The sequence below is a fragment of the Salvelinus namaycush genome, chromosome 15, assembly GCF_016432855.1.
Source record: "Salvelinus namaycush isolate Seneca chromosome 15, SaNama_1.0, whole genome shotgun sequence".
NCBI classification, from domain to species: domain Eukaryota; kingdom Metazoa; phylum Chordata; class Actinopteri; order Salmoniformes; family Salmonidae; genus Salvelinus; species Salvelinus namaycush.
In genome coordinates this window covers 27,417,572-27,437,626 of record NC_052321.1, presented here as the reverse complement: position 1 = coordinate 27,437,626, position 20,055 = coordinate 27,417,572, and the positions used below count along the sequence as shown (strand labels likewise).

Below are 20,055 nucleotides of genomic sequence, written 5' to 3'. Positions count from 1 at the left end.
TTTTTTTTTTTGCGCCTCCCAGACCATAATTTTCTGCAAACAACTCCATGCACCAAGATGCAATTCGATGAGTGGTAAATTAACTGATGAAGAAAAAGCCTCTTTATAATAAACCCATAATAACATTTGCGATGTGGAATAGGCTACAGTTGAGCAGAGGATTTAAAGGATTTCCACCCATGGGATTTTTTGGGGGGCAGGGTCTGAAAATAAATCTGCCTTTTAAAAATGCATTTCATGCAATTCCACCTCATTTACATGATGGAAGACATTAGTTGAATGTTTTTTAATACCACACAAATGACTGAAATGAGTGGCTACTCTGACACTGACAAACTGAGATTAAACTGGTCTTGACTTCAAACCAACAATAGCCCAGGCCAATAAAATGACACATAGATTGTACAATATTAGGAGGAAATATATATATTATAGGCTACAGTAAGCTACTAATGATGAAGATGAAGCCATAGGCTACTCATGGTGATGGCCGATGTGCTTGTTGTGGTAATAGCTTATCTCAAGATGAGCTACTTTGAAGAACACTGCTGCTGTTCACAAAAATGTGCAAGTTGTTGAGAAAAAATCGTTTCTCTTTTTTTTTGTATTTTACCCCCTTTTTCTCCCCAATTACGATCTTGTCTCATTGCTGCAACTCCCCAACGGGCTCAGGAGAGGCAAAGGTCAAGTCATGCGTTCTCCGAAATATGACCTACCAAATCTACACCAATGTGCCGGAGGAAACACCGTTCAACTGATGACTGAAGTTAGCCTGCAGGTGCCCGGCCCGCCACAAGGAGTCGCTAGAGCGCGATGAGCCAAGTAAAGCCACCCCCAGCCAAACCCTCCCCTAACCCAGACGACGCTGGAACAATTGTGCGCCGCCCTATGCGACTACCCAGTCACGGCTGGTTGTGACACAGCCTGAGATTGAACCCAGGTCTGCAGTGACGCCTCAAGCACTGCGATGCAGTGCCTTAGACCGCTGTGACACTCGGGAGGCCCTGAAAAAACGTTATATTTGTTCTACAGACAAGAGTAGGCATTTGCTTTTCAAACTAATTTTTTTTTCAGCGATTGTGTTTTGAAATCTGCAAAAAGCAAACCTACAACTGCAACCAACCATAGAAATATAATCCATAGATGGCAGTTCCCATTCAAGTCAGGACTGGCACCCACTGCTAGTTTACCCATGAGTTTAACAGTCAAATTGCACGGATAAGAGGCTCCAAAACCCTTCTATGGATTATATGTCTATGGCCACAAGCTGTATATTTTGCACACATGCTGCCCAAACTGCGGACTCACGACTGTAGGTACAGTTGAAGTTGGAAGTTTACATACACCTTAGCCAATACATATAAGCTCAGTTTTTCACAATTACTGATATTTAATCCTCGTAAAAAAAAACTGTTTTAGGTCAGTTAGGTCAGTTAGATCCCCACTTTATTTTAAGAATGTGAAATGTCAGAATAATAGTAGAGAGAATGATTTATTTCAGCTTGTATTTCTTTCATCACATTCGCAGTGGGTCAGAAGTTTACATCCACTCAATTAGCATTTGGTAGCATTGCCTTTAAATTGTTTAACTTGGGTCAAACGTTACAGGTAGCCTTCCACAAGCTTCCCACAATAAGTTGGGTGAATTTTGGCCCATTCCTCCTGACAGAGCTGGTGTAACAGAGTCAGGTTTGTAGGCCTCCTTGCTCGCACACGCTTTTTCAGTTCTGCCCACAAATTTTCTATGGGATTGAGGTCAGGGCTTTGTGATGGCCACTCCAATACCTTGAATTTGTTGTCCTTAAGCCATTTTGCCACAACTTTGGAAGTATGCTTGGGGTCATTGTCCATTTGGAAGACCAATTTGCGACCAAGCTTTAACTTCCTGACTGATGTCTTGAGATGTTGCTTCAATATATCCACATAATTTTCCTTCCACATAATTTTCCTTCCTCATGATGCCATCTATTTTGTGAGGTGCACCAGTCCCTCCCGCAGTAAAGCACCCCCACAACATGATGCTGCCACCCCCATGCTTCACAGTTGGGATGTTGTTCTTCTGCTTGCAAACGGCTTTTCCTCCAAACATAACGATGGTCATTATGGCCAAACAGTTATATTTTTGTTTCATCAGACCAGAGGACATTTCTCCAAAAAGTGAGGTCTTTGTCCCCATGTGCAGTTGCAAACCGTAGTCTGGCTTCTTCCTTGCTGAGCGGTCTTTCAGATTATGTCGATATAGGACTCTTTTTACTGTAGATATAGATACTTTTGTACCTGTTTCCTCCAGCATCTTCACAAGGTCCTTTGCTGTTGTTCTGGGATTGATTTGCACTTTTCGCACCAAAGTACGTTCATCTCTAGGAGACAGAACGCGTCTCCTTCCTGAGCGTTATGACGACTGCGTGGTCCCATGGTGTTTATTCTTGCGTACTATTGTTTGTACAAATGAACGTGGTACCTTCAGGCGTTTGGAAATTGCTCCCAGGGATGAACCAGACTTGTGGAGGTCTACAATTTTTTTTCTGAGGTCTTGCCTGATGTCTTTTGATTTTCCCATGATGTCAAGCAAAGAGGCACTGAGTTTGAAGGTAGGCCTTGAAATACATCCACATGTACACCTCCAATTGACTCAAAATATGTCAATTAGCCTATCAGAAGCTTCTAAAGCCACAACATAATTTTCTAGAATTTTCCAAGCTGTTTAAAGGCACAGTGAATTTAGTGTATGTAAACTTCTGACCCACTGGAACTGTGATACATTGAATTATAAGTGAAATAATCAGTCTGTAAACAATTGTTGGAAAACTGACTTGTGTCACGCACAAAGTAGATGTCCTAACCGACTTGCCAAAACTATAGTTTGTTAACAAGAAATTTGTGGAGTGGTTGAAAAACGAGTTTTAATGACTCCAACCTAAGTGTATGTAAACTTCCGACTTCAACTGTATACCATTAACTGCCAAAATAAAGGAAACACTTGAATAAATGAGGGATACAAAGTATATGTTATGGTGTGAGGTGCATTTTCCTGGTATTGTTTAGGTCCACTTGTAGAATCTATGCCGAGGCGCATTGAAGCTGTTCTAGCAGCTTGTGGTGGCCTAACACTCTTTTAAGACACTTTATGTTGGTGTTTCCTTTATTTTGGCAAATACATGTATGTGCTTGTGATAAAACTTCATCCACTGCTCATAATAATGTCTGGAACGGAGCAAATGGAATGGCATCAAACACCTGGAAACCATGTGTTTGAGGTATTTGATACCATTCCACTGGTTCCACTCCAGTCATTACCATCAGCCCATTCTCCCCAATTAAGGTGCCACCAACCTCCTGTGATCCACAGTAATTATTTTTATAAACTATTGATCCTCTGTGGGTAAATTATGCTCTCTGGTGTATTTTGAACATTGAGAACATTCCTGTGGTTGGCAAAAAAAGTATGTTATTTGTATATGTATTTTTGGGGGGCCCAGCCCCTGAATGACACAATTGACCAGTCACATTTATTTGTTATGCAGTTTATCTTCATTTTTTTATGAATCAGTTACCCAATCAAGGCAGGGCCACCCACTTATCCATGTGGACCCCCTACCTCCTCTCCTCCCCATCTGACAATTAGCATAGCAGCAGGCAGCAGCAGGCTATCCACACTCATTGTGGTTGGCAGTTGCAGTAAATATATATATATATATACATATATATATAATCTATACTGTATATTTAATATATACTGTATTTATTTCCTTTTTTTTTTTTTGAGACTTTTTCGATTATTTTTTTCTGTGCTGCTGCCTCTTGGGCCCCCCATGGGCCTGGGCCCAGGTGCTTCAGCCCCGGTAAGCCCCTGCATTAATCAGACCCTGAGTGTGCTGTGTGTGTGTGTCCAGTTTTCTGCTTGGTTGAGTGCGAGTCATCCAGTTTCTTTAGAGACCTCTAACTCTTGTCCTGGCAGAGTTTCTCTTTAATACACCAAAGACAGGGAGAACAGGTTTAATATGTGTCTCAGTAGTTTTAAAAAGGTTCTCCTCCTTTTCTCCTTTCATGACTGGTCACGAGGAAAATAAACTAGCAAAAGGAAATCATTGAAGACTATTTGGACATTATTGGGACACTTGGATGTGGCTATGACAATGGTGATCCATGATTTTTGAATAAGAGATTATAAATCCTCTCGCTATCTATCACCAATTTTCTTGTTGCAGAAAGTACTGCACCAGCCATTGCTTCCCTGCTTTTCAGCAAACACTACACTCTTTGTAGTCCTGTTAACTTGATCATAACATCAACCACTGGCATGAATCCACCATTCTGGAGAATTAGGGGTAAGGTCAGATTAATTGCTCCATGAATATGAGTCATTTGGAGATCAGTATAAAATTCCCTAAGCACAAGCACTGATAGTCCTAGATATACAGTAGATTATGTTGGCAGTCATAGAACTAGAACTCTTTCTCTGGCCGTCAAAGCTTCCTCTGGACCAATTTCCAATAGTTTGTGAAGTTCTGTGTTGTGTTTTCAGTATCTCGAACCATGCAAGCATCTAGTTCAACATGTGGAGAGCGTTCGTTGAAAGAATTGACATTTTGACTGTGATTCTTGGGACTCTTCTGGGACATACTTTTTTTCCGTACCTCTGCAATGTGATTTACTGGGGCTTTATTATTGCTAGTAAATTTGAACCTCTATGTTGTATGGTAGCAGTTTGCTGCTCTTACCCTGAGCCAACTGGGACAGGACAAGGTGGAGGCAGGGATATAGTAGCATTACCGTCTCTACGGTACCCCACTCTGACAAACAGACTCAAACTAATGAGTCATATTTCCTCTTCAGTAGTTCCATGTGGAATGTGTGTGTGTGCGTGTTTGTGTGAGAGAGAGAGAAACAGAGAGGGTGAGAGAGAGAGAATCCAGGGGGTTAGAGAGGGCCATCAGGTATTTCCTGCCGGCTTGTCTGGGAATTTGGGCAGCTGTGTGTCTCTGAGGAGAGACTGGGAATTTGAGAAGCGGAGACGATGAAAGAAACAAAACATTCAGCATAAAACTGAGTCAAGGTTACAAAGGCTCAACTCACCTCTCAAACTGCAGGAAAGGATTGCTCAATAAGTGGAAAAACAGAGAGTAGTTATTGCTCAATTCTGTAAGATCTTGTAAATAGGTGTTTCGTACACCACTCCCACACCACAGAGACCAGACAGATGCCACATCTTCAGTTGGGCAGAAGAGGCTATGTGGGCGTGTCAGATGGGTGGAACACTTTTTTTATGGTTGTTATCTACCCATGTATCTATCTACAGTGCCTGTCAAAAGTTTGGTCACACCTACTCATTCAAGGGTTTTCTTTATTTTGTGAAATAACACATATGGAATCATGTAGCAACCAAAAAAGTGTTTATCAAAACAAAATATATTTGAGATTCTTCAAAGTAGCCACCCTTGATGAAAGCTTTGCACACTCTTGCCATCTCAGCTTCATGAGGTAGTCACCTGGAATGCATTTCAATGAACAGGTATACCTTGTTAAAATTTTATTTGTGGAATTTCTTTCCTTCTTAATGTGTTTGAGCCAATCAGTTGTGTTGTGACAAGGTAGGGGTGGTATACAGAAGATAGCCCTATTTGGTAAAATATCAAGTCCATATTATGGCAAGAACAGCCAAATAAGCAAAGAGACACGACAGTCCATCATTACTTTAAGACATGAAGGTCAGTCAATCTTGAAAATTTCAAGAACTTTGAAAGTTTCTTCAAGTGCAGTCGCAAAAACCATCAAGCACTATGATGAAACTGGCTCTCATGAGGACCGCCACAGGAAAAGAAGACCCAGAGTTACCTCTGCTGCAGAGGATAAGTTCATTGGTGTTACCAGAAATTGTATGCCAAATAAATACTTCACAGAGTTCACAGCATTCTGACAGCACACAGCATTTTGTAGCGATAAGACATCCTATCTGGTATGCGCTTAGTGGGACTAACATTTGTTTTTCAACAGGACAATAACCCAACACACCTCCAGGTTGTGTAAGGGCTATTTGACCAAGAAGGAGAGTGAAGGAGTACTGCATCAGATGACCTGGCCTCCACAATCACCCGACCTCAATCCAATTGAGATGGTTTGGGATGAGTTGGACCGCAGATTGAAGGAAAAGCAGCCAACAAGTGCTCAGCATATGTGGGAACTCCTTCAAGACTGTTGGAAAAGCATTCCAGGTGAAGCTGGTTGAGAGAATGCCAAGAGTGTGCAAAGCTGTCATCAAGGCAAAGGGTGGCTACTTTGAAGAATCTAAAATCTATTTTAATTTGTTTAACACTTTTTTGGTTACTACATGATTCCGTATGTTATTTCATAGTGTTGATGTCTTCACTATTACTCTACAATGTAGAAAATAATAAAAATTGAGAAAAACCCTAGAATGAGTAGGTGTGTCCAAACATGTATCCATCTATCTAATATAACTTTGATTGGTTGAGGAGCAGTATTGCAGACCCTAGCACTCCCTCTCCTTGAGTTCCATCACCCTGAGGGCTGCTTTCACCCCTTCCAACCCTTGCAACACACACTCCTCACACACACACACACCTCACACACACTCCTCACATTGGAACACATAAACATCATTCCTGCCCATGACATCACTGTGGTGGAGCTGGAGCTGGGCTCCAGGAGAGGAGGGAGTGAGAACAAGGCGCCCCAGTCCCTGTGTAGAGAATAGTGTAAACAGGGGGACGAGAGGGGAGGGGAGCAGAACGGCAAGGCCGGACCCTCTGCTCTTCTCCTAGCGCGGGCCGCTTCTCCTCTCCCCATGCGGCCAGATGGCTGCCTCCTCTGATTCAGAGGGGTTGGGTTAAATGCGGAAGACACTTTTCGGTTGAATGCATTCAGTTGTGCAACTGACTAGGTATCCCCCTTCCCTTCCTCTGACTGATCAAACGCTCCATTCAAACAGGGCATTCATGTGGCTTGTTTATTCAAATCAGTATGTTGAAGAGTTCATACCCTGGTCATTACAGTGAAATAGGATTACGTGAGAAATGTAGGAGAGAATTGGTCTTTTATTATCTGATGGATGGGAAAGCAGGGCATGAGATCTGCATGTAAGATTAATATACATGTGTATAGTTTATAGAGGAGGACAAGGCTTCACTTCTAGCGTATGTGTTTGGTTGTGTATCTCCTTGAACCAAACAGTGGGAGTAAATCAAACAACAGAGAGCATGTTTTATATTCTTTCATCAGAGTGATTTACTGGCTCTTGATAAATCTTATCTTAGTTTTCAACATTTCAAATCAAACAAATGTTATTGGTCACATACACATATTTAGCAGATGTTATTCGCCGGTGTAGCGAAATGCTTGTGTTCCTAGCTCCAACAGTGCAGTAATATCTTACAATTCACAACATAATTCATTTATTTTACTTTAGATTTGTGTATTAAGAAAATGTATAAATATTAGGATGAGCAATGTCGAAGTAGCATTGACTAAAATACAGTAGAATAGAATACAGTATATACATATGAGATGAGTAAAGCATTATGTAAACATTATTCAAGTGACTAGTGTTTCATTATTATAGTGACCAGTGATTCCATGTCTATGTATATGGGGCAGCAGCCTCTAAGATGCTTGGTTGAGTAACCGGGTTGTAGCCGGCAAATGATGGCTATTTAACAGATAGAAGCTGTTTTTCAGTCTCTCTGTCCCAGCTTTGATGCACCTCTGCTGACCTCGCCTTCTGGATGGTAGCGGGGTGAACAGGCCGTGGCTCGGGTGGTAGATGTCCTAGATGATCTTTTTGGCCTTCCAGTGACATCGGGTTCTGTAGGTGTCCTGGAGGGCAGGCAGTGTGCCCCCGGTGATGCGTTGGGCAGACCGCACCAATAGTGGACATATTGACGCAAGTGGGGACAGTGCATACCCAAATGATTTTGTTCCAATTCGAGTAGGTTTGTGTGAAGTCAAACACTAATCGTCGTTCATCTCACAACCCTTTGACTTTAGACAGGAGAGGCAGGTTGAATTTCTGTGACACGTCACCCATAGCCAAACCACTTATTTTAGTCACACAGTTGGGTCGTGACCTGACTCGCATTATAAATAACCTAACTTTTCTTGTGTTCTGCTTTATGTCTCCCGATTTCCTTGTTCAATTAAGTTTCTCTGCTCGAGTGTATCTCAGTTTAATACCTAATCATACTTTATTCTAGCACAATGCTCCACACAAGCGGAAGTAATTAAGCTCTGTTGAGCATTCCGAATAGGATCAGATTCACTATGGTCATACGACTGTACATTTCTAAAGAAAACAATGAAACAATGTTTAGAGTGAAGGTGCAGTAAGCTTTATAATTACAACTACTACTTCCTTGATGCGGCTCGGTCAGGCATAACGGTTCGTCTTTAGAAAGACTTTCTTTGCTGTTGAACAATGTGTCACGTGACTAGGATTGTTCAATGACCTTTCAATCACAAGGTGAAAGCAGATCCACTCTACACTACAGCCTAGCCTGTGGTATACACCAGGAAGAAAGAGTAGACTGTACACAAACATATCCTTGTTTTGTGCAGGTGCTGGATATCCCAGTATGTTATATAATATTTATCAGCAAGAAGAAGAATCTGCGCTCCAATATAAACTCATAAATGAGTTTGAACATTATCACAATAAACACATAAGGGAGAATTGACATGTATTGCAGAGCAATTATATACTAAATAGTGGGCCGCCAACGATGCACTCTAGAACTGATGTTAAACTGGAAGGAAGCTTTACATGTTGCCAGTGCCTTTTTATATGGAGACTTCCCTGAGCAGCCATTTCAGCAGGAAAATATAATTGAAAAGACATTTACAGCATTTTAATTTTCTATATAAACTCTACAAAATCACTTTGATTAGACTTTGACAATAAGTATGAATCAATTAAGGGCTTTCAAGCAGTCACAAGTAATGGATTTCTGGTCAAAACAAATAGTACTTGTAGTAGGGCGGTAGGTAGCCTAGCGGTTAGAGTACTAGGCCAGTAACCAAAAGATCGCTGGTTCAAATACCCGAGCTGACTATGTGAAAATCTGTCGATATGCCCTTGAGCAAGGATATTTTTTATTTTTTTATTTTTTATATACCCCATTTTCGTGGAATCCAATTGGTAGTAGTTAGTCTTGTCTCATCGCTGCAACTCCCGTACGGACTCGGGAGAGGCGAAGGTCGAGAGCCATGCGCTCCCCATAACACAACCCAACCGCACTGCTTCTTGACACAATGCACATCCAACCCGGAAGCCAGCCGCACCAATGTGTCGGACGAAACACCGTACACCTGGCGACCTGGTCAGCGTGCACTGCGCCCGGCCATGGGCCTCCCGGTCGCGGCCGGCTGTGACAGAGCCTGAGCTCGAACCCAGAATCTCTGGTGGCACAGCTAGCACTGCGATTCAGTGCCTTAGACCACTGCGCCACCCCGGGAGGCCCGAGCAAGGCTCTTAACCCTGATTTGCTCCAGTGGTGCTGTACTGCTATGACTGACCCGGTAAAACAACACATTGCACTTAACCTCTCCAGTGTATGTGACAATATGAAGTGCATTGTGCTAACACTGAGAAAACATTTCATCTCACTCTTTGCCTAAAGGCAGCTTAACTTAGACGTGAAAGCAGGAATTTCAGAGGAATCCCTGTATCAGATCATATTCAGTAATACTCCATATTCATGCAGTGCTAGCTAAATGGGCTGTGATGCATCCACCATTAGTCATCACTAGGACCCTGACCAAGAAAAAAAAACTGGGCATTAGTTATAGTTTATACAGCCAATATAGAACCTAGAGTATAGCTTGGGTCTTTCTTCATCAGAACATTTCACACCGCCTCACTTATCAGCACAAACGCACTCTGCTAACAAGAACCAATCCATTATCACGGTCTGGGACGAATGAGATCCTTAGAAGACTGCACTATCTTTACATATACACTGCAGTTCATATGATAGCTTCTCCTCTGCTGTCCCTGTATCAACTGCAGAGACCTCATCTTCAACACGTCCCACCCTTGTCTCCCCATGTCCCCAGCAGGCAGTAACCCAATCAGTGCTGACTCTTTATTGTTTTGCTGTCAGATAACCGTCAGCCGGCCAGCTAATTTAGTCAATCAATGGCCAGACAGCCCCTGGGTATGACAAGCAGCTGAGGATCCAATTCTATTTTCCAAAGTCCAATTTGGGCTTTATTACAGTCAGAGTGAGTGTGTCACATCGGGAAGTTCTCATATCTATACTGCAGAGGGCTAATGTGGAGACACGTAGGCTGCCGGATCCCGGGGATGAATGGTGGAGACGGAGCTTATTGCCTATTACGTTTCTATGGTGGGGGGTGTTAGAGATGTGAAGCAGCAGATAAGTAATCAATAGATACTTGGAAACGGATGAGCTGACGTAGAAGAGGGTAGATTTGGACCCAGGGGGTGGGTGACTCCTGTCAGTGATCTGTCAAGGACAAGATCATTGATAATAATACATTTATAATGAATTGTGTTGAGGTGATGTCATTTGGCAACACACAATTAAGAGAGATCTCGCTGAGACGTCTCTGACAACATGGCTGTTTCTTCCAAACATAACGAAATAGGCTACTGTACGTAATTCATTTGCATACATTTGTATTCCTCCCTTGGCTACCGTTCTCAGTGGTTTAGTGTTGAGATTGATGTTGTTTTTTACAGCTCTTACACAACATGTAATGTAGGCCTATGTCAATGGAGCACAGCTCCAAACCCCACAAACCCCTTAGGGGTGCTGGGACCTGCATGGCCTGAGTCTCATTGTTGATCCTCACACCCGTTTCCCATGTTCTGAAATAAGGTCAATGCTCCAGACTGTATTAGCTCGTGTGAGAAACAAGATTGTACTGAATTAAAGAGGCTTTCGGGGGCGACGGTAATGCAAATGAGCCAATTTTGAGTCAGAATGCCTGAAGCTGCAACCTGCCCTGGGAGAGAGGATTATACCTTGAGAGGTTCTGACTGTAAACACAACTAGAGAGATTATAAAATGTTTACCAAGGGAAATTATATTTAAAATGTGATTATTTTGTAAAATTTAGTTAGAATTTGATCCAAAGAAAAGTTTTTGCAATATCCTTTGGGAGTGTGTAGAGGGGTGTTCACCAGTGTGCATGTCTGTGTGAAAGTAACGACTTGCCGCAAATTATACAAACTTTGTTGGCTCCCATTACAGACACAGCTCATCTCTATAAACACCATCTTACCATGTGACCTCATCAGAGAGGACACCCTTTGGCACATGATCTAAGTCTTTATGACGTACAAGCTTCACACTTAAGGCGCATGCCCTGGCCCCAGCCAACAGGTCCATCACTGACATCTGTACATTGGTGCGTAACAATGGTCCTTTCTAATCAAACAAGGCTGAGGAAGTTCAGTACAAGTTAAGTGTTTAATGATTGACTTGACAGGATTTGATGTGCGTGCACTAATGTACCTTAACCATGTGCGCCCCATAGCACCTCAGTGGAAATCAGTACCCTCTACAGGCAAGGAGAAATACTACAAGATGGGCATAATACATCCATTCTCCAGAAAGCAATCACTCTATTTACTAAGGCAGCATCTGAACACAAAGACAAACATGTTTCCCCAGTATGGGAAGATGCATTAGTCCTGAAATAAATTAATATCCAGCTCCAGAGAATGACTGTTTGTAATTTCCCATTGGTTTATTGCCTATTATGCTCTGCTTTCCTGGACGGCATTACACTATTCCAATGTGTAACATTCACTTTTCCGATAGACTGGGAGTATAGAGTCGCCTGCCAAATAGTTGGCCTTTTGATGCAGTCATGAGGAAATGTAAGCAGTGCACACATTTTAAACATCACTCTCGATGAGGATGAATGTGTGCGCACACACACACACACACACACACACACACACACACAGAGTATACCAAACATTAGGAACACCTTCCTAATATTGAGTTGCACCCCCCCTAACAAATAAAAATCCTCATTCAACCAATCAAGTTAAAATGAATCAACCCTCAGTTCCATTACCTTAACTAGGTATGAGGAAGACGAGGAAATATGCTTCTTAGAAATTAACTGTGGAAGACAGCTGGCACTTCAGTAGTTACAGGTGGTGTCAGATACCCTCCGTGTCTAATGTGTGTCATTTAATTAAATCAGTTGAAACTCAATGTAATTCTATTCAAACTCAACGGAGTGGATTTTCTTTGAAGAGTTCTACTCCTTCTGCTCCTATCTTGGTGGACGTCACCCTGTTGTACCATGAGGTCATAGGAATTCTGTGACACTAGGTGGAGTGGCGACTGGTTGAGGACAGGCACTTCCCCACTTCCCATTTAGCATCACACACAATGGGAATATTCCCTCTGGAGAAGACCCAGGGAAGGGAACATGGGGAAAGGATGCGGCTGGCTGTGAGATGAGGTACTGACACAAAAGCACACTGAGCATACACACACAGCTTTAGTTGGTTGAGTGACATCCTCCATGCAGATATACATGGCTGAACCACTACTCCTGATAAAAAATAAGGGTGCTTTGAATAGTACTTTACTGTGTAAATGCTACTGCAGAAGAATGCCTCGTTTTATCCCGATTGTCATTTTGACATCTTTTTGAAGGCAGGATGTTCCTGTAGATTTCATTGTACCCAGAGCTACACCAGTAACACCTCATCTGACCTCAGGACAGGACTGAGGGTGGAGACGAGTGGACAAGCACTTAGTTCTATTCACATAGAGGGATACTGAATGTCACCATAAATAATCCTACATGCTCAGACATCTCTGCGATTCCATGAACATGACTAGACTATGCTACCCATTTTGTTTTCGAAACTGCACTGTGATGTGTATGTTAACATTTTCTCTCAGATAATGTAGCTACGATCACATATGTATAATCCAAAGAGACAGAATAAATCCAACCGTCTATACCTATGACACACCTCCTGAGTATCCCCCCACCACCCGCACCTCTGTCACCTGTCTGAGTCACACCCCACCTCACCCTACAGGGTGCCAAGACACTGCAGCCACCAGGTGGCCTGAGTGCCATCATCATGGCACCTCCACCTCCACACCATAGCTGCTCCACAGGTGACAGACGGACAGTTGCCGTGGCGGGACAGGGATCGGGCGCCAAAAGCCTGTAAACGAAGACGGTTGGTAACACTCTGAGCTCATTTTAACTCCCCATCAATCTGCCACTCTGTTTCTGACGGATGCCAGATAACACGGGAAGCCGCTTTAAGAACAGTGAGTGACCTTTAGAGAAGTTTGGATCCAGTCCTGGATATGACGTGACTGCAGCAGTGGGTGGAAGATGGGGTGGTTACGTACTGCCCTCTTGTGGAGACAGGGTAGAATCACCCAAATTTCGATTGTTGCAGATACAGAAAATTACATACTGTAGCTTTAAAGCGGTATCCTGAATGATTTCTGGTCCCCAGTAATCTGTGATCATCACTTCCTTGATGTTTGAATAAGTAGGAATATAATATTATAACTCAAACCTTAAATAAAAAGTATTTTTATTTTTTTAAATAAATGCATTTCTTTGCAGTCTGAAAACAGCAGGCCATGCACTGCTGCTCTGGACATTGGAGGCAAACAAAAAACAACGTTATAGTAGGAAAAAAATAGGCTAAGCTTCCTTCTCTTCAGTTCATTTACGCTCGTTTGTCTCAAACACTAGGTTCTATCTCAACTAAAAGGGTCTCCTTCATACCAAAAACATTGTTCAAAGAAAAGCTACAATGGTGATCAAATCTGAAAATTAAGTGATATATATTTTTTAAAGGCACTGAACAGAGTAAGAGTTTGATAGCCTAGGGAGGTGTCATTGGTGAAATTTTACAGAGCTAGAGCGCAAATTCAGTGCCAAAAAAAGGCAAGAACAGAAATTAGCAATGTAATTCTGATTATAGGAGGCAACAAGAAAAAAGTACATTGAAAAGCCCTTTTATCAATGTTTCTGAGTAATAATAATAATATGTAGTGTGAGACAAATCTTCATGAACTTTCTACCAACCTGGAGTTTGAGACTAGTGTTATCTTCATATATAGATCATGTTAAAAACTCAATAAGACCGTAACATTGGCAGGCACAAATCTTCATACTACACAATGTTGACCAATGGCTCCCCTCTTATCTGGAAACAAAAATACACTTCCAAAAAAAAACAAGAAAAAAAAGCAGCAACAAAAGAACAACTGTACAATTCAATTCAACCTGTGTTTTTACATAAGTTACAAAAAACGAATACTTCATTTAATGTTCCTTCATACCGAGGAAAAAAGAAACCCGGACTTTGCATAATTCATTCTTCAAACTTGGTGACCTATTGCTGGTGCGTAACAATGAAAATGGTACTGAATAATAATAATACTATACGGTGTAAGATAATGAATGGCGATAACGTAAAGAGGAGGCTGCACTTGGGAACGCTGTTATTATTGGTAATATCCCTCCAGCTGTACTATACATGGGTCTGAGTCAAGGGTCTGAGTCTCAAGGCAGAGCTGAGGCCTTTCCTACATGCTGTGGGCATCTGACAACCCTATGTGGCTAGCAGCATGTACCTGAGCCACATTTGGCCAACAAGCCTTCATGGCACCACATGTTCCATGACAATAACATACTCATTCGCATTTTTAGTAATTACCTCAGAACTTGTCAACAAGATAACCATAAAAATAACTTCTCAAACAGAGTATCCTTCAGTGACCCCTTCTAGATGATCAAGCACCACACTGACATATTTTAGCTGTAAGAACTAGGCATGGTTATTCAGGTGTTTACAGAACACATTGTAGGACATTCACCCTGGTTGAGCTCTGTGTATATTCAGAACCTGTTTTGCTGACACACTAACTAATGCAGACAACAGGAAAGCACTACTGTAGGTGTGCACCAAGGCTTGTTTCAACTCTTAAAGCACACTACTGAACACAGGGGAGAGGAAACTGCCACTGGAGGTATGCTCAGACAAAGAAAACACTGTAAAAAAACAAAACAAATTAATTTAACTACTACAGCTTATTCAGGGATCATATGTACACTGGAGAAGTGCTTACACGTGACTTCATATGGACTAGTTAGATCAAGTGAAAATCCTTCATTGGGTGGAGAGGACACGGTGCCCAAGTCTCTCCATGAGCTATGCGTTCCACAGCCTTTCATTAATGACGGAAGGAAATTACCCCATATCACTTCCTGTCTCTGCCGAGGAAGTAAAAGTGTGTCGCCGTTTCGCCGATACTCTTACTTTGGTGATTGCTACTGCCTATATTTATACAATACGTGAGAGTGAAGTGGCACTCCGCAGCATAAATTAGACAGAGTATCATATCACAGGAGTAGCATGTGAGGCAAACCACAGGCCACTTCAAAAACTAAGTAGAGCGCCACATCTTACTAAAATGCCAAATTAAAACAGGAAAACAAAACAGGGATAAATAAATAATGTGATTCTTCATTAACACTGATACATGATTTTGTGGTCTGGTCGGATTACGATGACGACGTAGTGGAGTAGCTGACGGGCCAATTTGATCAGTTCCTTCAGGTGAGTCGGAGTGGGGGGGGGGGGGGGGGAATTTAGAAAGAGTCTTTGTGAGGGAGAGGTCTCCTGACATGTGATACTTTCTCATGGACGTAGCTTTGTGATCGCTGCTTGAGGAAGTAGACGATGTCCCCTGTGCATTGGAGAGGGATGGGGGAGCCACAGGCAGGGTTTGGAGTTCAGAGATCATCTGGGCTGCAGCATTGCGCAAAATATTAGTGTTTACAAATACCTTTGTCAGCATTAACACAACAAAAAATAAAGGGTGTCAGCTTCTTAACAGCAATAACGATAGTGGGCGGCCGTGTGGGCCTCTTTAGCACAGTTCCAAAATAAAACCATCAAAAATATATAACAAATAAAATAAACTCATAAGATCTAGTCCCCACCCTCCCTCCCCTCTTGACCTCTGACCCCTGGCACAGGGTAGTCAGACTCAGACCCAGCCGCTGGTCAGCTTGTAGAACATCTCCTCATCCAGAGACTCGTTCTGGTCCTTGGCGCGCGTGGACAAGAAGATGTAGCCTCCGATGAACTCATGTACCACCTTACAGTCCACCTCCGCACAGATGAAGGCCAGGCTGGGCTCATCTGCAAACTCCACCGTCACCTAGGGCACAGGGTGATCACACAGTCAAAACCATAGGACTTTACTGACAATTCATTTAGTAAAGATGTGAAAGATTTACATGTGAAATGCCATGTTAAGATGATAAAGCGAAAACAAACTGACGGTGACTCTGTTTAGAGTATTGAATACGTCGTCTCAAACTGTTTTTTTCCTGGTCTAAAAGCTGAAATTTGTACCATCTTGATCTCCCAGTTGACGTTCCACTGCTTCATGTTGGCGAACCTCCAAGTCTTGATGGCGTCTCCGGTGTTGGCGTCCATCCGGATCAAACGGTTGTAGGTGATGCCGATCAGCTCATCCCGCTTCCCGCCCTGGAATCTGGGAATGACAGAGAATTCCAAGTGAGCTCACTGCTTGGGATGTGGTTCTTGGAAGTAATATGCTTATTGGATTTCAACCATGCAACTTTGTATCTGACAAAAACATTTCTGTTAGCCATAAAACAACAAGTCCAAAAACACAAAGACACCGAGAGAGGCAGACAGAGAGACACAGACTTGGGAAAATGTCTGTTATTTTCTGTATGAGGAAGAAGAGAGAGAGACTCACTTGGCCAGGAAGTGAGTGATGCCAAACTCGGGCAGGGACTGCCACGCCTGGATGAAGCGCATCTTGGCCTCGATCAGACTCATCTGGGCCACGTTCTGGTGTGCCTCCAGGATCCGGGCCGAAATCTGATTAACACATATCGAAAGGCTGTGGAACACGTGACACACCAACACCACCTCCACTCTGAAACCAAACCCCAGACCAGGGCTGTTCAATGTTGGTCCTGGAGGGCTGAAACACTTCTGGTTTTCATCCTCCCTTTTTAATAAGGGACTAATTCAGACATGGGACACCAGGTGAGTGCAATTAACTACCAGGTAGAAACAAAACAAATATGTTTTTCAGCCCTCCAGGACCTGAATTGAACAGCCCTGCCCTAGACAGACATTGGCCTACTGTGCACACATGGCCCCACCCTCACCACACTAAAACCACGCTATAAACCCCCAAACCCAAAGACAACTCCCCGTAAATATAGGAAGGCACACAAGATCACCGAACTAAAGTATGAACCAACAGTTGAGATCCCCAGAGGTCAGTCTAAGTCTAATGGCCCATGAAGTGCCTCCCCGCCCCGGCGCAAGTGTGGTTCTTTACAGCCCTAAAGTTGAGTTCGAAGCAGAGCAGCCCAAACCCATGGCGTATGAGTCAGTGGGATGAGGAGTAGGACAGATGCTGACCTGGGTCTTCAGGACAGACTCACCACTTTACCATCTTACTATCCCATTCAGAGTGTGTTAGTAGTTGAAGGAGAAATGAGAGGAAATGAGGCTTGAACAAAACTCAATTAGCAATCACACTTGGACTGGGAAGTTTCAGGTTTCCTAAGACTAAAGGTGAAACAAACTAGCTATTGAGACTGTTAAACAACTACTACTATGGTAAATCAACCACGACCCCAAGACAAAGCCATTTCCACTTACCAGGTCCCTGATATAGCCTGGCTGAAGAGGGAGGGAGGCAGGGATGGAAGAAGAGTGCAAAAGGAGGGGAGGTAGTGAGAAAACAGAAAGAAAGAAAGGAAGATAGAAAGAAGAAAGAAAAACAAGCAGGTGAGAACAAGGCCACCGGGCAAAGAAAATAGCTCCAAAACAAAGCAGCAGAATCTGAATCAGAACAGGGTAAATGAACAGCAGAGTTGAGGTCTGTAGCATCATGCAGCAGTCTCCATGTGGAGAAAGCAGCAGAATCTGAATCAGAACAGGGTAAATGAACAGGAGAGTTGAGTCTGTAGGATCATGCAGCAGTCTCCATGTGGAGAGAAAGCAGCAGAATCTGAATCAGAACAGGGTAAATGAACAGCAGAGTTGAGGTCTGTAGGATCATGCAGCAGTCTCCATGTGGAGAAAGCAGGGGGGGGGGGGGGGGGGTTGAGAAGAGGAAGTCCAGTTTGGGGGGGGAGAGGCAGTACCCTGAAAACATCTCTCCCACAGCACAACTAGCTGACTGACTAACAGAGTGGCTTTTCTCAGCCTAGCTTCCCATTTTGCATTCCCAGGCAGTACTCATGTCTTGAAACTCCCCTCCCAAACACACACAAAAACTACAGAACAAATTCACAAAAAGCACACAATGCTCTTCAAAACTTCCCTTGCTAATCCCACCACCAGTAGCCCTGTCCAGCCAGAGATGAAAGGAGTGTTTCATGAGGTGCCTTTGGGCCATCCCTTGCTTGCCTAGCTAGGCTCGGTTGGGTTAGAGCTCAGAGCCTCACACTGAGACAGAGACTGGAGATGGGCCAGAACCACAGCCCCATACAGACAGACTGCCCCGCAGGCCTGGGTAAAGAGGCTAGGAGGGGTGAGAATTTGAATGAGATCTGAGTAGGAGGCCCATCACACTACACACACACACTCACACACCTATCCTGTTTATAGGCAGCAATGCCAAATAAACAAGTTTGGCTCTTTCTCATTCCTTTTTTTAGAACAAAAACACAATTTCAATGTGATTCAGTGGACACAGTAATGACTGTTTCAGGATGTCCACTCAGGATAGACATTTCCTGTTTGAAGAGCTCTCCCCCTCCTCCCTTACACATCAGGAGTGGTCTTTCCCCATGCTCTTTTCCTAGACGACCCAGTAACACGCCAGGCTGAAGATATGGTTACAGTCCAAACCCAGACTAGTATGGAATCATTACTTAACCACCGAAACACACCCACACCAAAATAACTTCCCACTTTTCCTATACAGCTTAATCAGAACCTCATTGAGTGAGTAAGCGAGGGAAGGCCACTCCCCCACCCATCTGTGGAGGCATGTGCTCTGCATGTCTAATGTACAGTATATACATCAGCCTGTTATTTACATGGGAATTTGCTAAGTACAGAGCACAATTATACTGCCCCTTAAACAAGTTCATCTAATGCATAAATGTGACATCTCATCATTGGTTGGCTTTTGGTGGTTTGCCTCCGAGTTCTCAGTGAGACAACTCCTTTAGGTTGTCTGGATTTCTCTGGCTGCGTCTCTCAATAGTCTTCAGTATTATATTATTTTCCTCTTCTCCTTTCCTTCTTGAGCACAGATCTGGCAGGGCATGGATGTGTGAAATTAACATGGTGGACCTCTATCCAGTCAACTAGCTTCCTTGCTAGTCACCTTTCAGTTATAATGACAGAAAGGAGACGAGGGAAGGTAGCTAGTTTAGAGTAAGGAGATCGCCTTTGAGCTTCACTTGTGGTAATCCTCCCTTTTAGACTGCTGAGTGCATGGTCCGCTGTCCTGGGTTCCCCTTAGAGGGAAGGTGGGAGCGAGAGAGGGAGGGAGGTTGCATTCCTGTGCAGGACAACCCAGACGCCAGGAGGCGCCCAGCTGGGGTGCATCGGTGAGGGGATACACAACAAACTCCCCCTGGAACAATTATTTCCCCATTATCTCGCCAGGGTTGCTTTCTGCTGCCATAGCTTTGTCTGTTCACTCGCAGTGTATGTATCCACCTGCATGCATATTTGAATTCATGGCCATTCAGCTGTAGGCTACATAAATGGGGTCTCCTCTCCACACAGACACTGGTTATTTCAGTTACCTGCTTGTTCTTGTACTTCTTCAGGTAGCGCGGAGAAACCAGGCACTCAGAGTTGATGTCGTTTGTGACGGCTGGCTCCGCAATGAACTGGGGGTCAGGGTTCATGTGCTGCATCTTGAGGAAGGACAGAATGTTGTGGACCTCCAGATTGTAGGAGCTGTCTGCCATTGTCTTCCCCTTAGAGGCCAGGCGGCACGCTGCCATCCAGTGGGCATACTGCTTCTCCTGCATGGGGAGGGG

At 43.4% G+C, this 20,055-nt stretch overlaps 1 protein-coding gene across 2 annotated transcripts in view; it reads right to left on the bottom strand.

Annotated features, from left to right (window-relative positions):
* Positions 1 to 13,553: 13,553 nt before the first annotated feature.
* LOC120060393 (fermitin family homolog 2-like) overlaps positions 13,554 to 20,055 on the bottom strand; it is a 109,711-nt gene continuing 103,209 nt past the window's right edge. For both annotated transcript variants that reach the window (XM_039009680.1, XM_039009681.1), the window contains exons 11-14: positions 19,816 to 20,040; positions 16,785 to 16,909; positions 16,412 to 16,553; positions 13,554 to 16,214 (exon numbers count right to left, since the gene is read on the bottom strand). In XM_039009680.1, the coding sequence (XP_038865608.1) occupies positions 16,041 to 16,214; positions 16,412 to 16,553; positions 16,785 to 16,909; positions 19,816 to 20,040 (666 nt within the window). In that variant the 3' untranslated portion in view covers positions 13,554 to 16,040. The remainder of the gene's footprint in view (positions 16,215 to 16,411; positions 16,554 to 16,784; positions 16,910 to 19,815; positions 20,041 to 20,055) is intronic.